Source organism: Uloborus diversus, chromosome 6 (assembly GCF_026930045.1).
Source record: "Uloborus diversus isolate 005 chromosome 6, Udiv.v.3.1, whole genome shotgun sequence".
NCBI lineage: Eukaryota > Metazoa > Arthropoda > Arachnida > Araneae > Uloboridae > Uloborus > Uloborus diversus.
In genome coordinates, this window is record NC_072736.1 from 114,054,461 (window position 1) to 114,067,264 (window position 12,804).

The following is a 12,804-nucleotide window of genomic DNA, read 5'->3' on the forward strand; positions in this document are numbered from 1 at the left end:
TAACTTTAATAAAAAAGGCTAATATAATGTTAATTCCTTTAATCCATTGACATTTTGCACAATTAATACGTTATGCATTGAACATTACATTATTAACAGTAGTAAGACAAGTTTCAATCGTAACAAAGGCATTTAAGTAAACAAAACGGCACAAAAATCGCCAAGCTAATTCCGATTGGCGACAACTCATAGCATACGATAAGCAAAGGGTTACCAGCGAGAATTCCGTTTTTCGCCAACAGCGTCAGTTTTGGCGACTTCATCACCTGCACTGGCAAAATGGTTGGGGTTTTTTTTTCGGATTCTATGAAACAATAACAAAATTTTATTATTTAAAGGCCAGTATTTAAAGTCATTCAAGTACTTTAAATCCTTTATTTTTCATTGCAAAATGTAAAAATAGATAAAATTTTCATTGGAAAAGTTCAAAAACTGAAACTTACATTATGATGATGTCCAAAATCTGTTACCTACTGGACAACGATGTCCAAAATCTGTTACCTACTTGACAACGATGTCCAAAACCTGTTACCTAGAGACCGATCATTAAATTTGCTATTTATTAATTTTTATAAATACCTGCTGTCTTTATGTTTGTGTATGATTTTCTATTTGTACATGCTATGGAATAAAAACAAAATTGATGTCAAATTTCAAAATTTTAAAAATTGCTCAGAATTAACTTTTTTGTTCTCTCCTTTTGAGAACTGCCGTTGTCATATATTTCATCTAAACAATGTTTTCTGGTCATTGGTCAATATTTTTTTTTAAAAAATCTGAAAAAATTGCCTCTGAAACAAATACATGGAAGAACAAAACTTACAATAGCAATTTCTCATTTTGAACTCAGCTGCAGATACAACTTTTGCGTTTAGCACAGCAGAATACAACCTTAATGTGCACACGTTTTTCATCCATGAGGTAACTTCTTTTAAATTGAAAAAGTGGTACCTTGTTATCCCGAAACATATCTGCAGTTTTCTGTGAGTTTGTGCATATTAATGCTAAAGTGCTATCCTGTACTTTTCAGCACAGTGATAATTATATGATACTTATATATGTACATAATAAATGCATATTTTGAATGCAATGTACTACTTGCATAACTTTCAATCAATAACAAGCACTTTGATATGTATTATACACCTCAGAGTGTTGAATTTGTCTTTGTATTTTGACAAAGATTTCTGTCATGCACCATATATTTTATATTGCCTTCAAGTATATTTAGTTTTCATTTAGACCAGTGGTTCCCAACCTGGGAGTGAGGGCGATTTGGCTCCTTAAGTGTCTAATAAATTCTTAAGGAGTGACAGGGGGGGCAATGAGGATTTAAAAGAGAAAATAATAATTAAAAACTAGCGAATATCAAAATTAAAAATACATGCAAAATCAATTCTTCAGAGTTCAGAAGAAGAATCGCAAGAGAAACAAATTAAAGTTCAGGACCTTCTTCCTCATGCTTCAGTTGAACCTTAAGGAAGTATTTCATCATTCTAAATTTATGATTATCATCTCATCTAATATCTAAGTTTATCATCTCTTAAGTTTATGATTTTTTTTTCTTTTAATTGAAAGCGTCAGTGCTTTAATTACCCCAGATTACAATTTAAAGAAGAAAATAATTTCATAAAAAATGTCTTTCTTTATTTGAGAAGTATGTCAATGATTTGTTTCCCCTCCCCTTTGAAATAGCCCAATTCATTTCGTAAAAAATATTTTTGAAAAAAGGGGGGGGGGGGCGTCAAAAAGGTACTTTTATGTTTTTAATTATTTTTTTTAGTGTAAGAGTAATTGGGTAAAATTTCTTTATTATAAACATTTTATTTCAAATTAAAATAGAACATTTATATTTTCAACTAGCTGCCTGCGGCGACCAGCTGGTCCGCCTTTTTATGCCGTTCGCCTTTTTGCGCCAGAGTTACCGCCCTCGGCAGCTGCTTAGACAATTTAGCGACGGTATTAATCAATGTTTTTCTCTTTTTTCTCAATATTATCATTCGCCTTTTTTACCGATGATGCCGCCTTCGGCGGCTGCTTAAACAAATTTCGTGGCGGTATCAATCAATCTATATCTATGTATATCATTAGTAGTTTGAATAAAATATTTTCTAGATCTATCTCCAGTTCCAACGTTTGGAATATTTTTAAAGGAGGGGGAGACACAAACAACGTACACTTCATGCAAATTTTGTCGAAAAATAACAAAAAGCACTTCCACTTTTATGTGAAAGCATTGTTTTTTCAAAGTCATGGTGTGTGGGGGGGGGGGCACTGACACCCCGTTGAAATTCCTTAAATGACGGGCATGCCTCTTTCTTGCTGTCCATCTGCTATATCGAACTCTATATTTGTCTATCTATCAATCTATACGATCTGCGCATATCTACCTCCTGACAGTACAATCTTTTTTTATTTATATAAGTATTAATTCGAAAACAAAAACATTTTTTGTCCACTCAACCTCTATCTATCTCTGTATTCTACCTAACCTAACCACCAATTCGTAATAGAAACGAAGATCATGCAAAAAATCGCGGGCTTTATTTATTTAATCAAAATAGCCCTCAAAAATAAAGGCTCTATGTTCCCTGTAGTGTTCAAAAAGTAGCTCTTGCAAAAAAAAAAAAGGTGAAGAGAAGGCAAACGATTTCAGTTGGATCACGTGATGAGGTAAGCTCGGAACTCAGCCGGCAACCGAACAGCTCGCGTTGTGTTCTGCCATTAAAAAAATTGTAAAAAAAAAAAAAAAAACTATTGCGTATTTTTCAAAACTTTTTTCTTCTGAAGGGGGTGGAATGTTTTTACTATTACCAACTAAAATTTTAGAATTGAGGGTTCAATACTTGTCGCAGGATGGGTTTTGAAAAAATCTGAACACAGAAAAAAATGTAAAATAAAGGTTTTTTCAAAAATCTCTAAAAAATACAAAAATTGCTCTATCTTCAAAATTTTTTTATTCATCATATTTAAAATTAAATTTCCTACACAATAATGCAAAAAATATCCATCTGGCGCGATTGGTTCGGGATCTGTGAGGTCAAAAGTACTAAAAAGTGCTAAAAATAACATAAAACATTAAATAACTTTTTTCTAATTAAAATATCAAAAATCGAAGCCCGAGGTGCACATTTTCAGCAAAAACTGCACCTGTGTACCAAATTTCATCTTTCTAGGCCTTACCGTTTTCCCAGGATGCGCGCCACAAACACACACACACACACACAAACATCTTGTTTTATTATATGTATAGAAGATAGATAATATGGATGTTCACTAGCACCCACTGTGGGGGGGGGGGTGTTAATGGAAGAAAGGAAGAAGGGCAATAGTTTTCAATCTCTGGAGGGGGCGATAGGCTCAAAAAGGTTAGTAACCACTGATTTATACCCTTTCATGATGACTTTTTTTGCAGTATTCATACATTCATGTTATGATTGTCAATATATGTATTATGTCTGTTTTGAAATATAAACTTTGTGAGGTATCTGTTTAAAATTGTCTGAGAAAATTTATCATGTAATTTCATGCATGATCAGTGATCATACTAAAGAAGCGCTGATGCATAAAAGCTTGTGAAACAATTTTTAACTTATTAAGTAATCGGGGGTCCATGTGCAACTTATGAAAAGTTGTTTTGATTATAAGTTTTTGTTTTTCTTTTAGAAATTTTTTTTTTTTGCAGTTATTTATTGGGGTTTTGCCAAAATGAAAAATTATACATATTAATTAACCATACTAAATCACTATCCTTGGAGGAACATCAAATATATCTTCTAAGGTTTTTTGATTTGTTAGAAAAGCAGATGTTGATAATAATGAAATTATGCCAACTGAAATATATTGCAAATTTTATGAAGTGATTGCATTTAATTTTTCTGTTTTAAAACTATTAAGCAAATGAGGCAAATACTGGAAGTAGCATTCAATTTCTGATTTTAAGTTAATTTATGCATACCCCTCCCCCTAAAGAAATTTCTAAACTGACGTACTCATACACAAAAAAAAAAAAAAAAGAGTTTCCCCCAAATGACTAAAAGTTCACGAAAAGAAAGACAATGGCAAATTTTTTAGATAGTCCCCAAAGTTCATTACTAAAAAACATTTCTGAAATTCGTATTTTGCAGTGACAAATGATTATTTTCTGGTCTAACAGGTACTCACTGTATTTTGTCTGTTCTCATAGGTGAAGCAGTTATCTAGAGTGGATCATTGTAATATTGTTAAGCTACATGGAGCTTGTACAAAGGGACCAGTAAGTATGTTAAAAAAATAATTGTGCTTCTGTTTTAAAGACTTGGGACAGTACTTTCTACTCAATGAACCTTGTTTCTGTTCCACTTATTTTGATCCTAAACAATGTCCCCCCCCCCTCTCTTTTTCCATTTGTGTGTGGGAAATAATTGTAGTGTAGGACATCACTATGCCCCCCCCCCCCCTTCCTGCTTTATATAATGCAAATATTTGTTTTTTAAGCAGTATATGTTTTATTTGGATTTTTTTTTTTTTTTTTTGCAAATTCAGTATTTTTATTTATAAAAAATTAACAAGTAATTTTCTGTGCATTTATGTTACAGTGATCAACTTTGTGTGGATGACAAAAATGACTGTTATAATAAGTGTTGTCTAACTCTGACATTGTTAATCATTACCAGACTCAGTAATCAAGATTTTATTACCAAGATTTCTGATCAGTACAAATTTAAATAATAATCTCCAATATCAAGTTATGTGGTTTGTTTTGGCTACTCAATGCTGGCAACCTGCTTAAACTTATAACATAAATACATTACAGACACTTGTTGAACTTTGTCATAATAGTTTTTCTGATCCTTTCATACCCAAAATGGCTGCACCCTGTTTTTGAATTCTGATAATTATTCAAAGTTTGACCTTTAAATTGAAGCAAACAATTTTCCATTGATTTAAATTGTTTTACTCTTATGAAAATATTAAGAGAATGTTTTAGATGTTATGTTGGTTGTATATGTTTTAATTTTTGAAGTTGGTCAGTATATTTACCTTTTCACATAATTTCTTTTAATTTACTGTTCAAGTGAAGGAGAATTCATCATAAAAATTGAATTGTGTTTTCTTTTTTCTTGTAGGAAGTATTTTTGGTTATGGAGTACGCAGAAGGTGGATCATTATATAATGGTATATTTTTGTATCAATATTTTACTTTAAGGGTATTATGATTTGCACTTGTTTTTAATGCATCATTCTAGTTCTTATTATTTTTATTTAAAAGTAGGTTTCTGACTTTAAGATTTGTGCTGCTTTCCTAGCAGAAAGTAAATTCTAAATTTTTCTGTTTGAACAATATTTTATAACTTTTTTTTTTTGTTTCTTTCTTCCTTATACAGTAAAACCTGTGTATAACGATACTGTCCATAACGATAGACTTGCCTACAACGATATTTCCTTTGTAGGCAAGTACTCAATGCATTTGAAACCCGTGTATAACTAGCGTTCCCGTTATGCGTTTTTCAAAGGGCGCGGCGCCCTGCCCCTTTTTTTTAAAGAACTGATGCGCCCTGCCCTCTTTAGACCCAAAGAAACGCGCCCTGCCCCTGCAGTAGAATTTTAATGATGCGCCCTGCTCTTTTACTGGTGTACAAACAATTTATATTTACGATATCCGAAGGGGAGAAAGGAGGAAACGATGTTCGAAAGGAAGATTCAAAATCATGACGTCAGCGCTTTCGCTCCCCATCGAACGTCGATGGAAGGAGGGGGGAGGGGGAGGGGCGTTAACTAACCGACCCAGCACCTCACACCTTTTTTTTTTTTTTTTCTTATTCCATGCGGTGAACTGGACAACGCACGTGCGAATTTCCGGTCCGATCTCTGCCTACGTTTTTCTGAGATCGCTATTCTGATTTTTTTTTCCGTCATGCCTTCTAAGAATCGCAAACGGAAATACAGGGAAGATGCAAGAACAAAAGAAGGAGCATACTGTAAGAAAATAGTAGATAGTGTCGAAAATCGGAGCAGCCACGTGCTGTTTTAAAGTAGAAATTGAATTACAATATTTCCTCCTTAACATACCTGAAATTATCATTCTACAAATTAAAATAAAGAAAGGAAAAAAAAAAGTTTCATAAATGAACTTACGATTTAAAAATAAAATAGAAAAAGGAACTAGTTTGCGCAAGAAGAGCGAACCTTGGTGATGCGAAAGTATTTTATTGCAATTTGTTGTGATCATCTTATCATTTTTAAAAATTTTAATTGTGTCCCAAACGAAAGAAATATGAGTAATTTCTTTCTTTTTTTTTTTCTTTTCATTATAATCGTGAATGAAAGCTGTTTTTTGCTTTCTTCGTTTGTTGAGCACACTTGCTGCAACAATCTTTCAACATCTGCTTTTAGACAATTTTCCATATTCCAAATTAGTGAACAAAATTAAAGGTATTTATCCAGAATTAAGAGTTAAATTTAATTTTTAAAGGATGAGTTTCATTTACAAGATATACTGCACTTAGTGCACAGCAATCTTTGAACACGTGCTTTTGATTTATCATTTTCTTTGTCAAGTTAAACAAAATCGTAACACTAAGTTTATTCATTTTATTTGAAACATTGAATTATTTTAGCGATTTTTTAATCCCTCCTTCTATTGCATGTGTAAAAACGCGTGCGGTATTTTAGCACTCTGTATTCAGTTGATTTTCCATAGGCATTGACCAATGGCGTAGCCGGGGTTTAATTTAGGAGGAGCTACAAGTGGTTCGCACAGCGAGACGACTCAATCTCACTTCCCAAAACTCCTTGCCCCTCCACTTTTTTGATTTCAAAACTACAGATCGATCGAAAAATAATACTGTTGATGAATTCATGTTTAACGAAAGTAACATTGACTTAATAAGTGAATTTTATATTTCTCATTAAAATGGTACATCGCGCGATTTTTTTTCATTTATTGTTTTATAATATTGCGCTGTTTCTTTCCCCACAATCGTTTTCAGGAAAATATTTATCAAATGAAATATTTGCAACCATTCGTATTTATATCGTAATATCATTCATGTCGTGAATAAAGGGCGTGAATCAGTGATGGCAGATCACCAAGACCCAAGACCTCCCCAAAAGGTTTTTATTCATCAAATCTGAATCGTAACATTATAATTTTTCTTTTCCTTTCTTTTTTGATGATTTTCTTCTAATTAAATATAATGTAAGTATGGTATAAGTGCATGCATCGTTCAAGAAATTTCATTCGGTTAAATTAGTTTCCCCTCCCTCTCCTGAAAATGTTAAGTTTCAGCCCCCCCTTTCCCCTTCTATAACCATTTGATTTATTTACGCTGCTTTATTTCACTTTCATTTTAAATAACACATGCATAATTCTAGTACAGCGCTGTAAGCCACGGAGAAGCTCTTTATACTATCGCTATTTTTAAAAATTAGTCTCTTTATATCGCTATTTGAAAATTTCGTGTATTTTCGATCTTTTCCCTATTAATCATATGTGACTATCTTTTTTTCTCTCTCTCTCTTTTTTCTGCAATCTTTACGCGCACGCCGAAGTAAGTTCATCCGCAACGGAGTGTACGCATGACGTCATCTTCGTGGAATCTGGTGATGAGGTTCTAATAAAACGCTAGTTTTGGGCTACGGAGGCAGTCTCCCGAATAATAATCGAAATGCTAATTGTGACGATCTTTGATGAGCGTAGGGGAAGGTGTTAAATTCAACCGTTCCCGTTTTTTTTTTTTTTTTTTTTATATATATATATATAAAGCTGAATACAGCCTTTTTTTTCTGATACAATTATGCGAGGTAGTTTTCCTGAAAGGTTATTGGCTCAAAGTGGAAGAATGTGGAGGATTGTTAGTATCGAAAATGGGGCGGGGGGATTTTTGGAATACAAACATGCAGGGAGGAGTGGAGGCGATTTTGTGATACAATTATGAGAATTACTTTTTCCAGGTGGTATTGGCCAAAAGAGAAAGAATATGGAAGTTGCCAGTCTCAAAAGTGATCCAGAGGGGAGTGGGGAAAATTTTTGTAATACAATAATGGGAGGGGCGTAGGGCCGATTTTTGTTATACAATTATGGGAGTTAGTTTTTCTGAAAGGTATTGGCCCAAGGAGAAAGAATTTGGATGTTACCAGTCTTAAAAATGGTGCAGGAGGGTGTGGGGGAATTTTTGTGATACAATTATGCATGGAGGAGTGGAGGCGATTTTTGTGATGCAATTATGGGAATTAGTTTTTCTGAAAGTCATTGACCCAAAGAGAAAGAATTTGGATGTCGCCAGTCTCAAAAATGGTGGTGGGGAAGGGGGGGGGGGGTTGCGATACAACAATACAGAGGCGGGAGGCAATTTTCGTGATACATTTATGGAAGCTAGTTTTTCTGAAAGGTATTGATCCAAAGAGTTGTTGAACTACGCACAAATTTAGCAAACAGATTATGTAATTGTCGATAAAAGTTTGTCGCAAACAACTACAAAACTTTCTGCCACTGGGGCTGTTGGAGATACCCCCAAAATGTTTTTGAAACAGCTGTCTTAAAAAATTTAAGGCTCACTTAGTAAGATTTGAGACTTCAGCAACAAAAGCTGGTGATTAGTTATTTGTGAAACTTACCGGAAGGAAAACCATCAAGATTTATATGGGTTGAATGTTGATAATGGTTCTTCCTTGGCCAACTTTACATAGACGCCGTCATGTAGTGTTTCCAATTTTTTTTTCCACTTATAGTTTTGGCAAATTTGCCAAAATTGATTCTACATACCAGGAATTATTTGGTGGAATCATAAATTAACTGTTCTACAGGGACCAAAGGGAACTAATTCACATACTATAAAACAAAAAATTTTGATGTAATATGTTTAATATTTTGCTTAGTCAGTAAAAAAAAAAAAAAAAAAAAAACTTTTGTGTTATTCAGGAACAAAGAATATTATGCTTATTGATTTAAAAAAAAAAAAAAAAATGTCCTCACACTAGAGTGAGCTGAAATTTGTTGCATCAAACAAAAATATTAAGCATCTACTAATGCTTAAACTGTTTTAGTCAATAAACTGCTTTCTTTTAGAGTCATTTGGCTTATCTTGAGATGACTTATTTTAGCATTCTGTATTTCTGATGCATTTAAAATTATATAGAGTTATAAAATTATATAGATTATATAGATTCTCCTGGTATTATCAGCCTGGTGTGAGGCATAAATTATTTTCCTTATTTAAATATTTAAACTGATATTTATGTAATCAAAAATCACTAAATTGAAAGGAAAAATTTATTGCTTTGGATTGATTGTTAAATAAGGGCTAGCTTGCTTAGTCGTTAAATAAACTTGCTGTATTTACTTACATTTTTTTTGAAAAGGACATTTTTGAATCAAAATGTCCTTTGCATGTAGTATGCAGTGAAAAACTTATGTTCCATTGATGTGTTGTGCATTTGCATTTGTTTAGTTGTAAAATATTGTAGATAAATTATTCAATGATAATTTATCTAGTTATTAGTATAAAACTGAGGGTTTAAAATATTTTAAGTTTGAATACCTATGCAAAGGTTTCATATTTTAATTCTAATAATTGATATTTTCCTGTTTTATGATCCCGACTCAAGAAATTGGGAAAACATTTAGTATCATGCAATATTTGTGACGTTTTCCAAATTGTGTCCCCCTCCCCGAGCAAGGACTCACCCCTCCCTAATTATCGCAAAGACCTCCCACTCAAAATAAACAACAGCCCCCCCCCCCTCTCAAAAAAAAAGAAAAAGAAAAATGCCCTCAAACCACCCCACCTAAAAATTTCAATGGCGTGGCTTAATCTGCGCTATGAACCCCCCCCCCCCTCAGGGGGGCACCCTGGCTAAAGTTCACCTTTTATTACTGAGCCTTATACAAATAGCCAATCAATAAAAGAAACAAAAATAATTATGCAAAAAATATTTTTGTATTTTAGTTCAATATGCATAGTATTGTACACTAGTGAGAAAATAAAAAGGTTCGTAAGCCCAAAGCGGAGATTAAAAGATGGCTATACGATTACACTAACATGGTAATATTAAGCATGACATGCGACACATGCAGCATTAAGGAATTATGCACTATTACCGTGTTTTCAGAAAGTTATTGCTGAATGTTAACGGTTTTGAATAAATAAATGAATAAAAATAATTGAGGTCTCCATGCTTTGGTTTACATCATGATATCATTGCAAACTGAAATATAAATTTGGTTCACAGTGAATGCTTTTGCTAAGAGATTTTTTAAGTCATCATAGTTGTCTTGTATTTCACTAATACAAATCATCAACACATCATAGTTGCTTTTGATTTTCAAATCCTCACTGTTATGGGGGAACCACTTACTCCATCATAGAATGGAGACCTCTTATAGCGAAATTTTAAGGGGTAAGTGGGGCCCCTCCTCTTAAACAGTTTTTAATAATATTTTACTCAAATTCTGATTGCAGTATGCACTTTAAGTTAAACTGTACATGAATGTTTACTGATCATAAAAAAATAAATGCTAACCAGGAAACACTTCTTTGAAAAATGCTGCTTAAACTTGCCAAAAAAAAAATAAAAAAAAAATGCAGTTTTTTTTTTTTACTTAGTTTTCTAACCTAGAAAAAAAAAATTCCACGTAACCCAAATACAGTAGAACACCATTATTATGCACACCTTGAGATCAGAGCAAATTTTGAAGCTAATATTCAGCATTTATCTATATTTTCACACTTCAGAATGAGTTTTGTCTGCATTGTGTATTAAAGCACTATAATGTTACAATTAGCCATTCACAAATAAATATGTTTCACAATCAAAAGAAAGTAAATTATCCTGCACTTCTGCAAGCTTCATGGTTTGCATAACAGCTGCATTTGTAAGAGCCATTTGGTATATTCTGTTTACTTTGAGTTCTAATTTTCATTTAAAAACTTTGAATTCAGATGGAAAGATGAAAAACTGTCTCAGAATTCAATTTGCCTAACAATTTTTATGTTTGCAAAGAAAAACAGAGGGTTTTTTTAAACTACAAAACCTTTTGTTCACTTCTGAAAAGTTGTGTGGTTTAAAGAGAATTGCGTTATATAGGTCAGCGTTATAAAGGTATTCTACTGTATATGCAAAACTAATCACTGTGATGAACCATGATATGGATATTTCAGTTTTCGGGGGTGAGACCCACTTATCCTAGTGTCCCACTTTCCCCAATCAACCCTACTTTTGATTTTACTTGGTAAATTTTGTTTCAGTATATGTAACCTATAATTTACATATTTATAACTGTAATCATTGTTATGTATTTAAATTTAAGATCAATAGTTTGCGTCCAATATGAACAATTTACGTCCGACACCAAGCTAAAAATACTTTTTAAATACTTTTATTCTTATTTCATTTGAAAACTGTGAAATATGCTTAAATTATGAGTATACTTTAGAATTATGCTGTTTTTAAAATTAAAATGTAAGCCAATTCACAGACTTTTAATAATGTTTAAGTGAACTATCAATTTTACTATTTGTGTGTTTACGTCCAACACCAACTCTTTAAAATTTTTCAAATTATACTTAAGGATCTATTTTGATAAACTAACTTAATTTTTTATTCAGTGGGATGTAGTAAGTACCTTATGATAAATTTGTTTATGTTGGAACAGTTTATATTTGGTAAATATAATTAAAACTGAGAAATTTTTCTTCATTTTTTTACGTCCAACACCATAGAATTGCCCAGAACGTCCTTTTAAAGAAAATGTAACAATCTCTGCTGACATCTTGTGAGTTACTTAGTGTCATAAAAAAGAATTATTGATGGTTGTACCACATCTATAAAACAACTTTCATAAAACTTAAGTGATGTTCCTATATTGATGTGATGCATAAGGGAATCAGCTATCAATAATTTCTAAGACAATTTGGTTAAACCAGATCACTAGATATATAATTTTAATCTAAATTTGAAAATTATGAGTATATTCCTGTGAGTTTCTTCCTTTTAATTTAATGACTATAATACACATAGTAGTACATGGTTTAAAATATGTCACAAAAGTGTCTTCAGGTTCACTCCAAACCAGATTGTTTAGAAAGAAGAAATTCGCAATTTTTTCAACTTAAATTTGACCCAATTATAAAATACGACCATGCACTCATACCAAGATCTAATAGGGGGTCATTAAGTGTTATTTAAAAAGAAAAAAAGTATATTGCATTATTGTCAAAAAATTTGCTGAATCTGGAATTTTTAGAAGCTCCTGTTCTTTTTTGGCCGGGGGGGGAGGTCTTTGTGATTTTGGAGGGGGATGCATCCTTGCTCTTGGGGGGGGGGGCACCCCTTGTGTTGACCTCCTACTGGGTTACCCCCGAGTGCCTTTTTACTTCCCGAAAAGTGCCTCTTTTTCCATGAAAAATGCCCTCTCTGAGAAATTTACCCTGCCCCTTTTTGAAAAAAATGTGAACACTATGTATAACAATAATCATTTTCCAATAAAATTTGTCTACAACCATATTCTTTTCTCTCTAGTAAGCTCATTGAAGAACCTGATTTTTTTTCCTTTGTCTCAAAAAATGACTCTACATTCCATAATGTCTGGAATGTGAGACGAGAAAAGAATGGATTATTTCTAATGTTATTAGTCTACAATTTTGTAGCTGAGGGGTCAAAAGAGGGGGGAAGAAGCGACGATTAAAATGTACAGCTGTTTATTTGTTTTGGAAATGGCGCCCAACTAGGTAAAAGGGAGTTTTCTTTCTCCGTCAGTGTCGAACCATTTCATTTGTAGAGGATAGATTCCATGTGATTTGGAAAGACCATGTTTTAAGCAAA

At 32.7% G+C, this 12,804-nt stretch overlaps 1 protein-coding gene across 1 annotated transcript in view; it reads left to right on the forward strand.

Moving 5' to 3' along the window:
- The window catches only part of LOC129223777 (mitogen-activated protein kinase kinase kinase 7-like), a 55,849-nt gene that overhangs the window by 12,874 nt on the left and 30,171 nt on the right, over nt 1-12,804 (forward strand). Inside the window, exons 4-5 of the mRNA XM_054858136.1 lie at nt 4,187-4,255; nt 5,109-5,157. Coding sequence (XP_054714111.1) covers nt 4,187-4,255; nt 5,109-5,157 — 118 coding nt within the window. The remainder of the gene's footprint in view (nt 1-4,186; nt 4,256-5,108; nt 5,158-12,804) is intronic.